General features: G+C 34.4%; 1 protein-coding gene across 2 annotated transcripts in view; it reads left to right on the top strand.

Moving 5' to 3' along the window:
* The window catches only part of LOC123552265 (suppressor of tumorigenicity 14 protein homolog), a 53,994-nt gene that overhangs the window by 13,884 nt on the left and 23,926 nt on the right, over window positions 1–16,184 (top strand). Inside the window, exon 1 of one of the 2 annotated variants that reach the window (XM_045341782.2) lies at window positions 6,503–7,130. The exons of the other annotated variant lie outside the window; for it this stretch is intronic. Within the exon in view, the coding sequence (XP_045197717.2) occupies window positions 7,064–7,130 (67 nt within the window). The 5' untranslated portion in view covers window positions 6,503–7,063. Of the gene's footprint in view, window positions 1–6,502; window positions 7,131–16,184 lie in introns of those variants that run through there. 2 annotated transcript variants of the gene reach the window in all.

Here is a 16,184-nt window from a genome sequence, read left to right as displayed (position 1 = left end):
TATTTCTGAGCACGAATCAGGGTTATAACAGGCAGCAGTCATTCAGTCAGCGGATTAATTTAATTAAGTCATTGTATAAAGAGATGGTCCGACGGGTGCACTGTTGGAATCATGAGGAGACATGACATATGCTCGTCATAATATCAACGGCATGCCAGAGAGGTACATCCTTCGCCCGTATGATAGGTAAAGGTAAAGGTAAATTTTATTTACCGTCGCATTGTGAAACAATAAATAATAATCTCTTTTGAGCTTTTGAGCGACCCTATTTTAAAAACAGTAAAAACCAAATATGCCTTACCCCTAGCAATCTGCTGGTACTCATTTGCAGCTGGGTCGACTGAGGCAATCGTGAGAAAGTGACCTGCCCAAGGACACACCGCAATTGGAGTAGCCAGGAATCGAACCCGGGGCCTTCACCTCCGTAGGAAAGCGTCTTAGCCCTCTTGACCAATGCGTCCACGCGTATGATGTTAATGCTTATCATGCATAAAATACGTTAGGAACACCGAATAAAGTCATTTATAATAGGGCTATAAAATGCAATACTAGTATGGAAAGACATTATTTGAGTCAAGTCAAGTAGACTAACTTGTCAGTACTGACCCGATTAATGCATGGCATGATCTTGTGGTGATATCAATTTCTACAATAACACACCAGTTTTAAATCTCATCTTACCACAAATAATTGTTGAAAGAAAAGAGAGACGAGCAGACAGAGGAAAATTCTAAGTTATAATTTGAGGAAAGATAGATAAGGAAGACACGTCTGTCTATTGTCAACAGGCTTATTATAAAATACCTGTAATCCTCCAACAAAATATTTTGTATCATATTATTTTAGTTGCTTACAATATATTTTCACTACACATAAATAAAGAAAAATAACAAAGAAAAGAGAAATTCCTCGATTTTAGAGCCTATATATACATAAAAAAAAACAACGATAAATATCAAATAGGGAAAGCCACGTTCTAAAAACGCAGCCTCTCCAAAATGAAATCCGTAGCGCGTAGATGTGCACACTTCTAACACACACAAACTCACATACAAAGCAAACACACGAGGACAAAACAGACAAATAAAGGAACACAGTGGGGCACCGTCTTGGAACGGTCAGTGGTAAAAACACCATTGGGGAGCTTAAACCGGCTTATGGTGTGCACCCAATCTCACCCTTACCCCAACCATGTTCCAAAGTCACAGGACAGTGTAAATAAAATTAATCCCCGCCAGGCGAATCTCTAACAAATGAAACAAAAGACATGGCATGTAAAACACAAAAAGCTCCTGTATAATTATACAAAAAGCAAACCTTTAGAACAAAAAACGTATGTACTCAATGTTTTTGCAGAAGGCAGAACATCAAGAGAAACACAAGGGCCCGACGAAACAGTCCAGAAGACAGAAATCAAAACAGTTCAGTCCAGGTGGGATTTAAAAACTGCTTATCACAAAGTCCTACCCCTCTTCCGTCAGACAAAATCAAACAGGGAAGCGTAGTGTCCATTGTAAACGGGTTGAACACTAATCGTGCGGTGTGTCTCAAAACAGTTTGGTCGTATCCTCTTTTAATAAACCGTTTTATTCGTTAACTAATTACAGTTGGAAAATTACCATGACTCAAAATCTTGCGAAGTTTGTAAACCACATCCCCATAAAAATCGGGTTTTGAAATACCTTCTCGCAGAAGTGTCTTTAAACTACTACCAAATTTGAAAACCAAATCAGAATGACGACTGGAAAAAAATGCAAAATATTTACGCAATTTGTACTAACGGTAGCCTTGCTGAAGAAGTTTATTTGTAATATATGTATATTAATAACGTTTATTGAAATCCTCAACATGACTACACGCTATGGCAAACCGAATTAATTGAGAAATATATACCTCATAAGTTGTAGCGCGAGGTACATTTCCATCCAAATGGGGGAAATTTACAATACTAAAATTAAAATCATCCCTCTTGTCATAAATTTTGTTATGTATAACATTGTCATAAATAGAGAGATGCAAATATAAAAATGAAGCAGCAGTATCCGAATTGTAAGTTTTATTTAACTGGAGCACCTAGGAATTAGTAGTATAAAAAATTTAAAAAAAAAAAAACGGATTATCCATATTAAGAATATCATCGAGATAGCGTGATATATTATTAAATGCAGTAATAAACATATATTGATCTAATCAAGTTATAGAGGAGCACAAAAATTATGCACCATTCCATTAATATGTCTATTCAATCACAAAATACTACCAGTCCAACAGAATCATTAGAAATAAACAATGAAATGGTAAACTTCTGCCTGTGAGGAATGATATGATATTTGGTCCAGCACAAAGAATAACTACACTAAGGAAAGGCACAACAACCATTCCGGTAATAAAATCTGTAAGAACATCCTTTGGAAGAATACAACTCATAGACTCGGTTTGATTCAGTATGTTCACACCCATCATGCCCCTAGAACTGGCCTAAGCGAAAGCGAAATTCTATTACAGCAAAAATGAATTGAATCCATGATCCCAAATGACCAGATAATATAATCATATTGAGTCCAAATATGGGTCGAATATCAGTCAGCTAAAACCATTTCATTATATGCACAATATCATTCCGGCAAAAGTACTGGTAAGAACCCAGAAATTCAATAAAGATACTACACTTAACATTCTTTGATGACCAGACAGTTCAATTATGAGAAAGCCTGCTTGAAAGAGTTCAAATAAGGCGTGTCAGCAATGTGATAAGGTCGATCATTCCAGTGTACTGCGACATGAAGAAGAAAAAAGAGAATTTGAAATAATCAGTGCCAACATGTACCTGGCGGAGACAATAAGGGTTCAAAAGGCGAGAAATACTAATAAGAGATTGTAAATAAGAGAAAGTGATGTAGCGACTAAGTTATTGTAAATCTTTCGAGCGTTCTTAGGGTATAATTGCATACATTTTGGTAATACAGATCAGCAGCTTGATCTGAGATGTAGTATTCGGCACCCGAAACACACAAGCGCCGAGTGTGATACAGCCTGTTAAAAACTACGAGAGTTGAATTCAACATCTTAGATCAAGCTACTGTTCTAATAACTCTTACTATATACCTCCACTGACTAACAAGTATTTCCAAAGGAAAACACATCTTAACATTACAGATGATATCTTTAATTTGAATTCTTTCATTTAGCCCGACTTTGAAACGCCATGTCACTTTTGTTTTCGCACGTTGGATTCCCGCGCTGCTTCAACATATGAGATTAATTGACCGGAAAGAGTAATAAGATGCGTAATATGAATAAAAATATAATGTCATTAACAGCAGTTTTATGTAAGAAGGGTTGTAACGGAAAATCTATAAGGCTCGCCATATTACTTTTTATGCTTTTTGTTCGAACTATTTCTAGAATTGGGTCATGAATGTAAATAAAAGAAGTGCGGAAAAACGCATGATACAGAAATGGATTTTAACATAATTTGTTTTCTGCATGTTTGTATACCTGTGAAATACAAGCCATATTTTTGCAGAATTTATATAGGTACATAACAAGTTAGGTTACGTCGTGCAGAGATTCTACAAATTCATCATCATATGCAAAAACAGCATTCTAATTGATAGTCAGTGACGTTTTATTAGCGACTAATATTTGTATTGGGTAATTTTTACGATGGTTTATTGTCGCCAATATTCGTGAATAAAGCGATACACTATTGCCCAACAGTAAAAAAAAACATGGTAAATGAAATGCATATGTGTGTTAATATATTCCGGCAAAAGTACAGATAAGAACCCAGAAATTTCATATGATTCAATATAGATACTATACTTAACATTCCTTGATGACCTAACAGTTCAATTATAAGAAAGTCAGGCGTGTCAGCAATGTAATAAGGCCGATCATTCCAGTGTACTGCAGCATGAAGAAAAAAATTGAAATAATCAGTGCCAACATGTACCTGGCGGAGACAATAAGGGTTCAAAAGGCGAGAAATACTAATAAGAGATTGTAAATAGGAGGAAGTGATGTAGCGACCAAGTTATTGTAAATCATTCGAACGTTCTAAGGGTATTATTGTATACATTTTGGTAATAAAGATCTGTAGCTTGATCTGAGATGTAGTATTTAGGCTCGAGTGGATTTTGCTAGACCTATTGTCACCAATATTCGCGAATAGAACGATACACTCTTGCCCAACAGTAAAAATGATATAAGCTAAATGAAATGCATGTGTGTTAATATATATGGCGTAGGCCAAACTGGAATCTAGACCGATTCCGGATCTGCCTAGATTCCAGTTTGACCTCTAGTTTGGTCTAGACCGATTCCGGGTCTGTCTAGATTCCAGTTTGGCCTACGACATATACTCAAATGAAGTATTTTTTGTATATGTATGATGTGTAACATGTTTATGTACCTTGGCCATAATATCACGAAGAAATATTGTTCAATGGCTAAGGGCAATGTATTTACTGATAAGTCGAAGAAGCTGTAACTGTAAAATTAAAAAAAAAATAAAAATTCAGCTTTTCAAAATGCCATTTTCTTGACATTTCTGATAATGTTTAACATCATATGTTTAAAGCGAGTATATATTGTGGAAAGCAAATAAATTTGAGGTTATATCCCATAAGGAGTAGCATAGGTTATAGCCTTTGTATTTCACGTGTATAGTTTAATGCCGACCATAAGTCGTTACTGGTGATGCTTTAGATTTTTCAGAACTGTTTTCTTCATTCAGAAAGCCAAAGTGTAGTTGAGCAAAAATTGTTTATAGCAAAAAATGTATTCTAAAGGTTTCGTATAATGCTTTATGAGATTGCATTGCCTAAAATCTTCAAAACGTTTATATATTTCTTTCTATAATTAGAAATAGATACATTTTTGTATTTGCAAAGGTCTTCTTAATCTCTAAACAGATAAAAACAAATACTGATCATGAAGCTTATACACCAGGAAGATATAGTTTACTAAAGGAATAATACGTCTTATGATATTTTTTTGATATTTTTTGATATTTGTCTTTGTTTTTTACCCATTATCAGTTTTTGAACCGGGTTCGCAGGGTACACCCCAGCCCCTCCCTCCTCCCTCCCCCCCCCCTCCACACACACACACAACACGGAAAGGATTTACAGCATTTTATGCACTATTACATGCTTGAGTGTTACTAATTCATTATTTTATACATTTTACTCACAAAGAGCGAGTAGCGTTACAAAAAAGATGCCATCTTTTTATCACAGGTTCAAGCCCAGCACCAAATACTACCCGTGTGATCAATAGTTTTCTGTTTAAAGTTCTCTCGTGTCAGTCAGATCTGACATTTTTAAGACCGAGAGTAATAAAATCGCATCAGATTTGTGTCACAAACCAAACATGACGAAGAAAAGGCATCGAGTTATATTTTTAATCATATTAAGTTTTTGCATTGTGAGAGCTAAACAATTTTCTCAATAGAAACGTGGGCTCGCCCACGAAATAATCAATTTTGAAACCCTCGTCTTTGTGGAATTATTTTATTATATTAATAATCTAATTAGCAGGCCTATAGATCGTGTTAATTCTATACAATAATGATACATTCTCTACATAAGAATGCTATTTAAGGACTCCATCCGAGCAGTGAACATTTTAAAGAAATTTACTATTACGTATTAGAAATTGAACAAGGACTTCATTCATTTAACTTCTGGATTGAAAGAAAAAAATAGGTGTATCTCTTTTTTAGTCAACGGAACATATTCTAACGTTAAACGTTAAAGTCAAGGTCAAAGAAAACCGTTCAGAATTTTCTGTATTCATATTAAAAAGAAAAAGTCTTATAAGTTATTCTTGATAATATTTTTCACTATTCGCTATTATTAAATTGTAACGAGTAATTCCTGCCAATTGCTGTAGGGTAATTTAATTATTGTCTATTTGATCTTATTCAGATAGAGCTATAATTCATGCAATTGGATTTCTATTATTGTGATTCTATTAGCACAAAGAGTGCGTTATAATATAACCCGTGTCTTTCAGAATCCATAAAATCCAATATCCTGTCATAATTCAAATCAATACATTTTCTCTCAGGTGATTTGTACCCAGGTTAGGTACGAAAGCTGAATTGGTTAACAAGTGATCTTTGAAGGAGATATTATTGGTAGATACATGGAATTTATGAAGATATAAACTTGACATAACATGTTGCTTCAGTGTTGTCTTTGAAGACAGGATTGATGCTACAAGTTTGATAAACGGATGTTAAATTTGGATTTTCGTACCTCGGTTTTAAGGTTAAAATTCTACATTTTGGAATAAATTGTACATTTTGATAATTGAAAACTTATATGTGGTAATTTAGCATTAACTATGATCTTTCGAATAAAGCAGTAATTAAATATGACAATACATTGATGAACTTTGACATGGACATATATCATTGTCTCGATTGCAAATCTGAAAACATGTTTTGGATTATTTAAAACGATTATCTAGTTTCATGCATGACGTTTGGTCTCAGTACTGATAAAACATATAAGTGTCCAATCTATTGACCTTAATGTAATGCATATTTTTGATCAGTTTAAATATGGATATATCTTAACTTAAAAGTTGAAGCCTATTTAAACTTCAAAAGATTTCCTATTACACTGTAACAATACTATTTAACGCCAATAGTTACATTAAAACATGCGTTGTGCTTCATTGAACAAAACATTGGACGACGAAGTATAATATTTGAAATATAATATGCGTGGATTCTATTGATTGAATTATTTTATTGTAATATTATTTACTTTGAAGGTTTAGCATAGAATACTCCCATAGTCCACAAGGATAAAAGATTATTTTTTATTTCAATGACATGTTAAAATAAACAAGTGTTTAATTCGGATGAAAAAAGGAAATTAAAATTTACGTAATTATTTCCAAAGAAAGTCGTGTCACTACCAATACATAAGTGAAGTTGTCTGATAAAAAAGGGAAAATATGTAGAATTAGAAAACGTGCGGAGGAAATATGAATATACAAAGTGACGATTTATTCCTGATTCAGATATTATTTCGGTGAAAATAATATGTGGAATACTCAACATTATCTTCATTGTAAATGTTTCATTCTCAAACACATTTTTATGTTTATAGGTAAGTGTGATTTTCTAGTACTACCTATACTTTTTTACTTTAATATCCGATTTATCTAACCTATTGGTCTTCATGAAATATGATATATAGAAGAAGCTATCAACTTCATTCTTTCTATGAAATAACTAAGTGGTCTTATATGATGATAACATCAGAAAAGTATTCAAAATGATGTTTTGAAGGAACCACTGCAATGCGACATAAAACAAAAGCCGCACTCAACAGAACTATTTTGAACAGACATATGAAGATAAAAACTCCAGAAAATTTTTGCGTCTTTAACAATTCTGTTGATACAGAGATATGATAAAAACTGTGTCCCTCAGAATCAATGCGAATCAAAACTAACATACGTATTGTGTGTAACTGCCAAAGGTGAATGAAACCAAGTTTCCGAAATCAAAGGAAAAAGATTGTGTTGATTGTGTGTGTGGAGTGGTGGGGTGGGGGGTGGGGGAGTGAACAAATGAATTTAGGCATAACGAATTTTGGTAATTTCTTACACAAAGGGCTACGTAAAATGGCTCATCTTCAGATATTTCAAAAGTTAATGACAAGGTTTGAAATAAATCACTTTTATTACATTGATGTCTAATCTAAAAAAAATGTCACATACAGCATGAAAAAGTGAATTACAGTTATTTAAATTGTAAGGTCTAGATATGTCTTAGTTTAGACATTAGCTATATCTTCAGGAGCACTCCGTCATGTTGAGAACTTAAATTTTTAAAAAGGAAAATATTTTTTTCAAAAGGAAGACTTCTTTTAGACGCACATTAGAGATGAAAGTCCGATTTCCAGTGTTTTTGTACACGAATTGTCGAAATGGTTACACATGAAAGATTTATGTAGCTGCGACTAGGATTTTCCATGCTTTATTGGAAATTTTTAATAGAATAAACATCAAAGCAATAAGAGCATGAACTTTCGAAGTTTCCGAAATTCGAGATCATTTTCTTATGTAACTCCTACATATCCCCTTTCGAAGAACATGTCATTAACGAATGTGGCAAAACAATATTCATTCATATTTAAATAAAATGATTTTATACTTTTTAACTTGACTTCACTTGTTTGATCTGATCACTATTCGGAAAATCATCTTGTATGGTCAATAAGTAATCCCCTGAAATAAAAATCAAAGGCAACAACTATTAAACATTTATAATAAACGATATATGTATTAATCAAAACATTAAATTAAACGTTTAGATGATGACTAAATGGTTAATCTATTAACGTCTTTTGATGAGACGGCCAAGTATACATGTACTAGTATATATAAAAGTTAAGAAACTTGAAGAAAATTATACGAGTTTTGCTGAAGTTTGTTTTGAAATGGTACTTCAAACATCACAGGTTTTGAAGTGGTTTTGTCCAGGTTTAAATGCTACCGTATTTTTGATACGAAAACGTTTCTAGCTCAAACTCATATGTATCATATCGGAATGCTATCGGTGATAAAACCAAACCTGTAAAGGTATAAACTAAATTTGAACTTTTAGGGGATTTAACGCAGATTTCAATAGTACAATTTAGAATTACACTGTATATACATTAAATTGGTTTTAAGTACGCTTTATTTGCTATTCAAATGGGTCGTTATTTACCTTAAACATTTTTTCAAGTTGCTTAAAAGTGTATACACCTGAAAGATAAACGGTTGAAAGGAAACTACATATATGACCGTTTTCTACGCTTCATTTTTCTCATTCCCTGGTTCAATTGTTGAAGACATCTCATTCGTGTATGCTGTAAATTAAACATTTACTCGACCCTGGCACAAACAGGTTTAGAATCTACTTAAATCTCATGTATCTAATCGCGTTTAAAACTATTCGCTAAAACCTTTTTAACAAAGTTGTTTTATCGATTTAGAATTATTTATTCATAGCATTTTTTTAATTACCATGTTTGTTTGACATGCTCTCTTCACTTGTGGATTCGTTGAGTGTATTGTGCCTTCTGTTCTGATCTGTTGATCGACATTGACAAGTACGATAAATAAATGGAAAATGAATCTGTCTCTCTGAAGCATGGCAAAGAGTCCACCGGCTTAGCTCAATATGGAGATAGATCTACAGATCGATAGGTCTGATTCCAAGGCAGTTCGATGACTGTTTTTGGTGTATGTAGCCGTGCCGATTTGATAAAGGACATAGTTTTAAATCATTCGTCACCTCTGATTCATTTTAAGAAGCTGGCTGTTACTTACGGAGAATAGATAAGTACTTTTACAGGATCCAAGAACAATGATTTGGTTACCTGCCAGCTTTGACATACTGGCAACTGAAGTAAACTCACAAATGCATCTTGTTCAGTTAAACTGGATGGGATCTTGAAATCAGTGTCTCAAAATATAATATAATCTGAAGTTCTACAATTGCCACATTTCACTTCGTCCATGTGGTTTTCAGCAATATGATTAGATCATATTAGCATGTAATGCTGTAATTCGAAATGTGGCAAATCTATATACATAATTACACACAGCCATCGAATCCAGTATATGCTTTTCTTAATTTTTAAGGATGATGCGCATTTTTGTAAATCGTTAAGATGGTTGAGTTTAAATTAGGTTTAGGATTAGGTAAGGATATGTCCTTTTATTCTTGGCTATTGATGTACCCACGTCAGTTCATGGACTGTTTTGGTGTATGGATCTTTAAACAAATGCATTCGTGGGATTCTTATAAACAATATGAATTCAGTATGCAAAACATTAATATATCATTTATAAGCTTTGTCTTCGCTTGACAACCCTATTTCAGTGGTTCTAGATTGCCGATGCGGCCATTGCAAACTTACCACATATGGCGCTCTCAGTTTGTTGCTTCAGTGTTTTGGACAGTCGGCATATGCACAGATACAATGACTACATTTTATAGCTCCGTCTTCGATAGTCAAAATGTTCTATTTTTTATAAGAAATGTCTCTTGCATTGGCGTCATGGATTTTATTGTTCCGCACGCAAAATCAAAACTAGCCCGCCCGCTCAGCTCAATAGGACGGACTTCGATCCCCTGGCGAGGCGTTTGTTCTCCATGACGATATGATAGAAAGATATTGTGTCTGTAATCATTCGTCCTCCACCTCTGATTCATGTAGGAAAGTTGGCAGTTACTTGTGGGGAACTGATACAGAAACAATAAACACTGGTTAGGTTACCTGCCCGCCGTTACATCCCTGAAATACTGTTGAAACACGGCGTAAACCCAAGACAAACAAACAAAGAAGCAAAATAAAAATAAAAATAAATATTTAAGTAAACAGCCACATAGGGCCAATTCTTTTCATCAAACCCAGGATAAGCCGGTCACGTGAGAGGCAAGAAAAAAATTCTCGCATGACAAGAATAAACAAACGATCCAGGATACGCCGGTCACGTGTGAATTAACGAACGATCCGCGTGTGCTGAAATAACGTTTGTTTTCTTGTGGTGTGTTTCTTCCTCTACTGGTATTAACCACAAATTTCCAAATACACATTGCGAAAATATATGATTTGCCGCTTTGCCTATCTCGCAAGACCGACGCATATCGGCGTACGCCGGATTGACCCAGGCAGTGCCGGGAAGCGAAACAAATGCATAGCCAGTTGCCAGCGGTGAAACGGCCTACCCCGCAAATCTGAAACGAATTGGCTAAGACAAACAGGCGTACACAGCCGGATATTTCATTATGTCGTAGACAGATATCAAATATTACTATCTATAAAACAGTACAGTATTAGCCAATTTTGTACCAAAATTAATTTGCGTGCCAATACGACTGTGCCCAATGTGCGTGCAGCCAGAACAGATGCGTCATGATAGGGGACCAAACTGTTGACCTTTGAACAAATTGTTAATTGATTTTAAACAAAGGTGCGTTCTCTTGATCATATATTGAATTAATACTTCATTATTCTATAGGTATTTTGACGTTAAATACTCAATCTGAAATAGAGAAACAATTGGGTATTTTGTTTAATCTTTGTAATGTTATGGTATAGGTGTGTAGTTACCAAATATATTCGAAGAACACAATGCTTCGGTTTAAAAACTTTGCTATCTCAATGTTTTGCACAAATACCATGATTGCCCGGATGTACACATTTTAAAAATTTTCTTTCACCCTGACACTCATTTTTAAGTATATTCAGCCTGACCACTATCATAACCAGTACTAACACTAGAAGGTCGAGATTGCTGAAGGAAGCATTAGCTGTAATGACGTCTCGGGAAACCAAGTGAGTCCATTAGTATTTTTTTTTCACCAAACACTCAAAAGATTCGACCAATATTTTACTATACAACATATGTAAAATTACCACCTCCATCCTCACCCAATGAGTGATCAGTAGTTGTTGTTGCTCTATTATCCACCCTTTACGCATCGTTCTAATGAATATTTGAGGGTGGTAATAGGATACTTTTAAATTTTCAAAATATCTTGATAAGTTTTGAATATTCATTAAAATGGTTTTGATGAGGTATTTTCCATTGTTAAATCGGCTATTAGGATACATTAGAATTTTTGGATTTATTTATTGATAAGTTTTTATTGTTTTAAAACTTTCGAGACGTCTTATTTAGCATCAAAGCAACATGTACATGCAAGCATTCTATAAAAATTGTAAAAAACAAAAACAAAAAATGTTTTTGGATATTGTGATTTTGCCCAAATTTTACAATTGAAAAATAAATTTTTATCTTAAAGTTAACATTACGAAAGGTTCCTTAAAATTTAAAAGGCCCAAACTGCCACCATCGGAGACCTTTAGAATGATATTTAGTGTACGCCTGGGTTTTGCAAAATCATGAAAACCCCTGTTACGGTATATGTTATTCAAACAGTAAACTTTATTTTACTGCCTTAAGACGAAAAGCAAACACTACTATATCAATTGACCGTTAAAGTATACCAAAGTAAATATTAGTAACACTGAGATACTGTATACAGGCTCTTTGTATAATATAGTTTGTATCATCGGAATTACAAAGGTCTATTTTTGGTATTCAATTCGTTTACGTATGTTTTCCGTTTAACTCTAATTCTCCAGTCGTGTTAGACCTGTGTACTGTGAAGACCTCATTCTTTTCTAGTTTTGTCGTTGACCGTCTGCTAATTAATGGATGCATGCAACAATAATGTTAGATAAGACAAAATATTGATTTATGGTTTTTTTTTCTTGTAGATTGGTGTGGAACTTTTCTGTGTATTGTATTTGTAAATATTGCTAAGTTCTTTGGAATAATAGCTCTTTTAAACTTTTAACTTTAATAACATTTGAGCTTCAAATGAAAAACAAAATCCAAACAAATTTAACAAAATATAGATGTGAATTTATGCAATATGATTATGCCATGTTGACTTTGGTATTCACTTGTGCTGTTATAATTTGAAATTTAATACTCATTCAGTCAATATTCCAATTCAAATGGTAGTTTTGCGGGAAATTGTAAAGTTAACATCTGTTTTAAGAGATGTTAAACAATTTCTTTATAAATCATTTCTATAACATGTAGCCTATTAATAAGTAGATATGATGACAATAAATAATATTTCCCTTTTCTTCGTTCTTGACAAGTATAGAGATCAGCCGGTAGTATACGCTAGGAGTGTTGTTCAGTTTTATAACCTCTCATGAACATTGTATTTAGAAAAAAAAACAGATGTCCAAATTATTATCCACGAAAACTGTAGAACTTTATCATTTGTTTTCGTCAAGAATTTAATCTTGGTGCCATAACTATTGCGTCAGGTGTTCATACAGTTAGGTCAGGTGTATCCTGAGAGGGAGTAGGTTGTGGACCTTTAATTTATTCAAAACAAAGATGAATTTTCTGTTCTCCGATCATATGCCGAGTTAAATATTTTATTGCTCCAGATGTATTTGACTTTAAGTTAAAATATAAAGACATGTTAGTGTATTTACTTTGATTCTTTGCAATGCTGTGATACATGTTAATACTATAAACTTTATGGTAAACAAACTATTTTAATGTAACTATTTTTGAAATACATTGCTTCTTTTACAAATTATCGTTGGTTTACTCATGGTTGATTGCTGTTCGGGTTTACAAATTTCCAGATGCTTATCACCTGTGTCATTCATTATTTAAGGGCATTACCTTATCATCAACGAAAGTATATCTAATTGAAAAAGATAAGTGAAACTCTAGAAATTGAATATTTACTCCCGCAAACATTTGTTATTGTTGTGTAGGGAGGCCAAATTGTTTGTTAGCTTTCATTCATAAAAGACATAAAAGATCCAATATGTTTTCATCGCAACTAGGTTTTAGGATATGTTTATTACCATTTATCAATTTTCAGAAAATTAAGCCAGGATATAACATACACCAATACACATGATACTTGCGTGACAGTAACTGTGTCTTGCATTAGTGTGAAAAGAATAAGTACTATCCTAAGACAAAAAAGCAAAAATTACTTTGTCAAATGATTGTTAAGGTAGAACAAGGTAAATATTTGCAACACTGAAATATATATAAAATGTATTTTGTACCGAATTAGCTTCCGTGCTTCCATCTCTTTACCCGCGGTATATTGGATGTGTGTTAAGGAAATGATGTAGTATGAAGATTCTGCTCAGTAATGGATACATTCGTGATTTTATTTAACAAAATAAAACTTACTATTTTGATTTCAAGAATCTTGGTCATCAAGATGGGCACGGAACATCATTGTTACAAAGCTATAAATGGATTCTGGTGACACCTGACATTGTATTTGTAGATATTTCTTCATTCTTTTAGTCGAAATTCCCCCTTCGAGAAAAAAATGGTTCTGCTATATATCTTTTCTTAATCAAAACTTTGTTCTGCTATAAATTTGTTTTCTTAAATAAGGCAAACTGTAGTGACATATTCTGCTGTATTCAAAAGTAAATTTGCTCTTAGTGTTCGCGTATTGTTCGCGTTTTGTTCGCCGCTGCATTTTGAATAAATTCAACAACATGTACAAACGTAAATGTGGAATTTATTTCATACCTCTTTCTAGATGTATATTCTTGAAATTTACTGCAAGGTTTCATTCAGGTTGTTTTCTATAAAGTGTACATTTTGGTTTTATTGGATACTCGTAAGATACAGAATCCTGTAATCGTTGTAGAAATTCAGTATTTTGCAGACTTGCAGCTAATGTGTTTGTTTACTGGTATCTAATGTAAGATATCTCAAATCACAGACAAAATGCTTAAATAGCTACGGAATCCTGTTGGGGCCATTTATAATGTCGCCGTCGCGTTTGCGGGGTCGACACACGACAATGCGAAGTGACATAGCGACATTACGAAATGACACCCGACAATCGCAAACGACGGCGACAATCCCAAACGACAATGTCGCGGTATCCACTTTGAAATGTCGCCTTTCAAAAGCACGATATATCGCGATGTCACTTCGCGTTGTCGAGCGTCGTATCGCATTGTCGCTATATCACTTCGTATTGTCGCGATGTCACTTCGCGTTGTCGTGTGTTGACCCTGCAAACGCGACGGCGACATTTTCAAACGACATGCGATAATCACAAACGACGCTCGACAACGCGAAGTGACATTTTCCAAATGTCGTATCGTATGTCGCGTGTCGCGGGTTTGGGTGAAGGTCGACGCGCGACAATTCCAGAGGATACACGACACGCGAAGTGACACTCGACAATACGAAGCGATATTTTCATAATGTCGTATCGCATGTCGCCCGTCTACCGGTGAAAGGGTAAAATAAAAAGCTGTATTTCCGTACTATTCCGTACGTAAAATGTCCATGTTTTCATTAACTTCAAATAATTGTAGAATGTTCCAAACACAAGATATTTTAATGAAATAACTTTTATAAATTAAATTCAAACATTGTCTAAACGGATATGTAACTTGTATAATTTTACCCCGACGGTTTCGTCGGAGGACCGTCTCAAAATGTATCATTTTTCGTGAAAATATGCATACTTCTTCATATATTAAAAAGATAGGTGGTCCTTGTCTGAGGAGCCATATCTTCATAACCTGATGTCCGATTTTAATAAATGATACCTTGTTGCAAAGGGCAAGCCGGTATCTAGAGAAAAGAGGCCACGTCAGGTTCGAACCCGGTCGGCTAGGGGTCATGGTCAAAATCCGGTAATATTCTCAAAATATGAACTTGTCAGAGCAGTCAAGACGGTCCTGAAAACCCAAGCACTACCTTCACTGAATCCAATGACACCATTGGAGCAATTTTCATGGCTCCCCGGGTCGAGTCAGCTTAGTCTTGGCCAGCACCCTACCACATATAACAAAAGTTTGATCATTGTCTGATACCTGTCCTACTTTTATTTAATTATTATTATTGTAATTTATACTGAATTTCAGTTGATAATGACACTATGTTAGATTTTGACCCTTGTTCGAGTCTCTACATCCCAGGTACCTACCTATACCATATATATATATGAATATGTTCGTAGATGACTTGGCTTTACATTTAAGTTGCTTACAAGTCCATATGAGGCCATCAGAGCTCTGGACAGGTATCAGAAAATGATTAAACTTGTTATATACGGTAAGGTGCTGGCCAAGACTAAGGTGACCCGACTCGGGGAGCCGTGAGAATTGCTCCAATGGTGTCACTGGACTCAGTGAAGGTAGTGCTTGGATTTTCAGGACCGTCTTGACTGCTCTGACAAGTTCATATTTTGAGAATATTACCGGAATTTGACCTATGGCCTTGACCCCTAGCCGACCGGGTTGAACCTGACGTGGCCTCTTTTCTTTTGGTACTGGCTTGCCCTTTGCAACAAAGTACCATTTATTAAAATCGGACATCAGATTATGAAGATATGTCTCCTCAGACAAGGACCACCCCTCTATTTAATATATGAAGAAGTATGCATATTTTCACGAAAACTGATACATTTTGAGACGGTCCTCCGACGAAACCGTCGGCGGTAAAATTATACAAGTTACATATCCGTTTAGATAACGTTTGAATTTAATTTATAAAAGTTATTATCTTGTGTTTGGAACATTCTACAATTATTTGAAGTTAATGAAAAACACGGACATTTTCCG

The sequence above is a fragment of the Mercenaria mercenaria genome, chromosome 4 (assembly GCF_021730395.1).
Source record: "Mercenaria mercenaria strain notata chromosome 4, MADL_Memer_1, whole genome shotgun sequence".
In the NCBI taxonomy this organism is placed as follows: Eukaryota; Metazoa; Mollusca; class Bivalvia; order Venerida; family Veneridae; genus Mercenaria; species Mercenaria mercenaria.
This window is presented reverse-complemented; position numbering and strand designations above follow the sequence as displayed.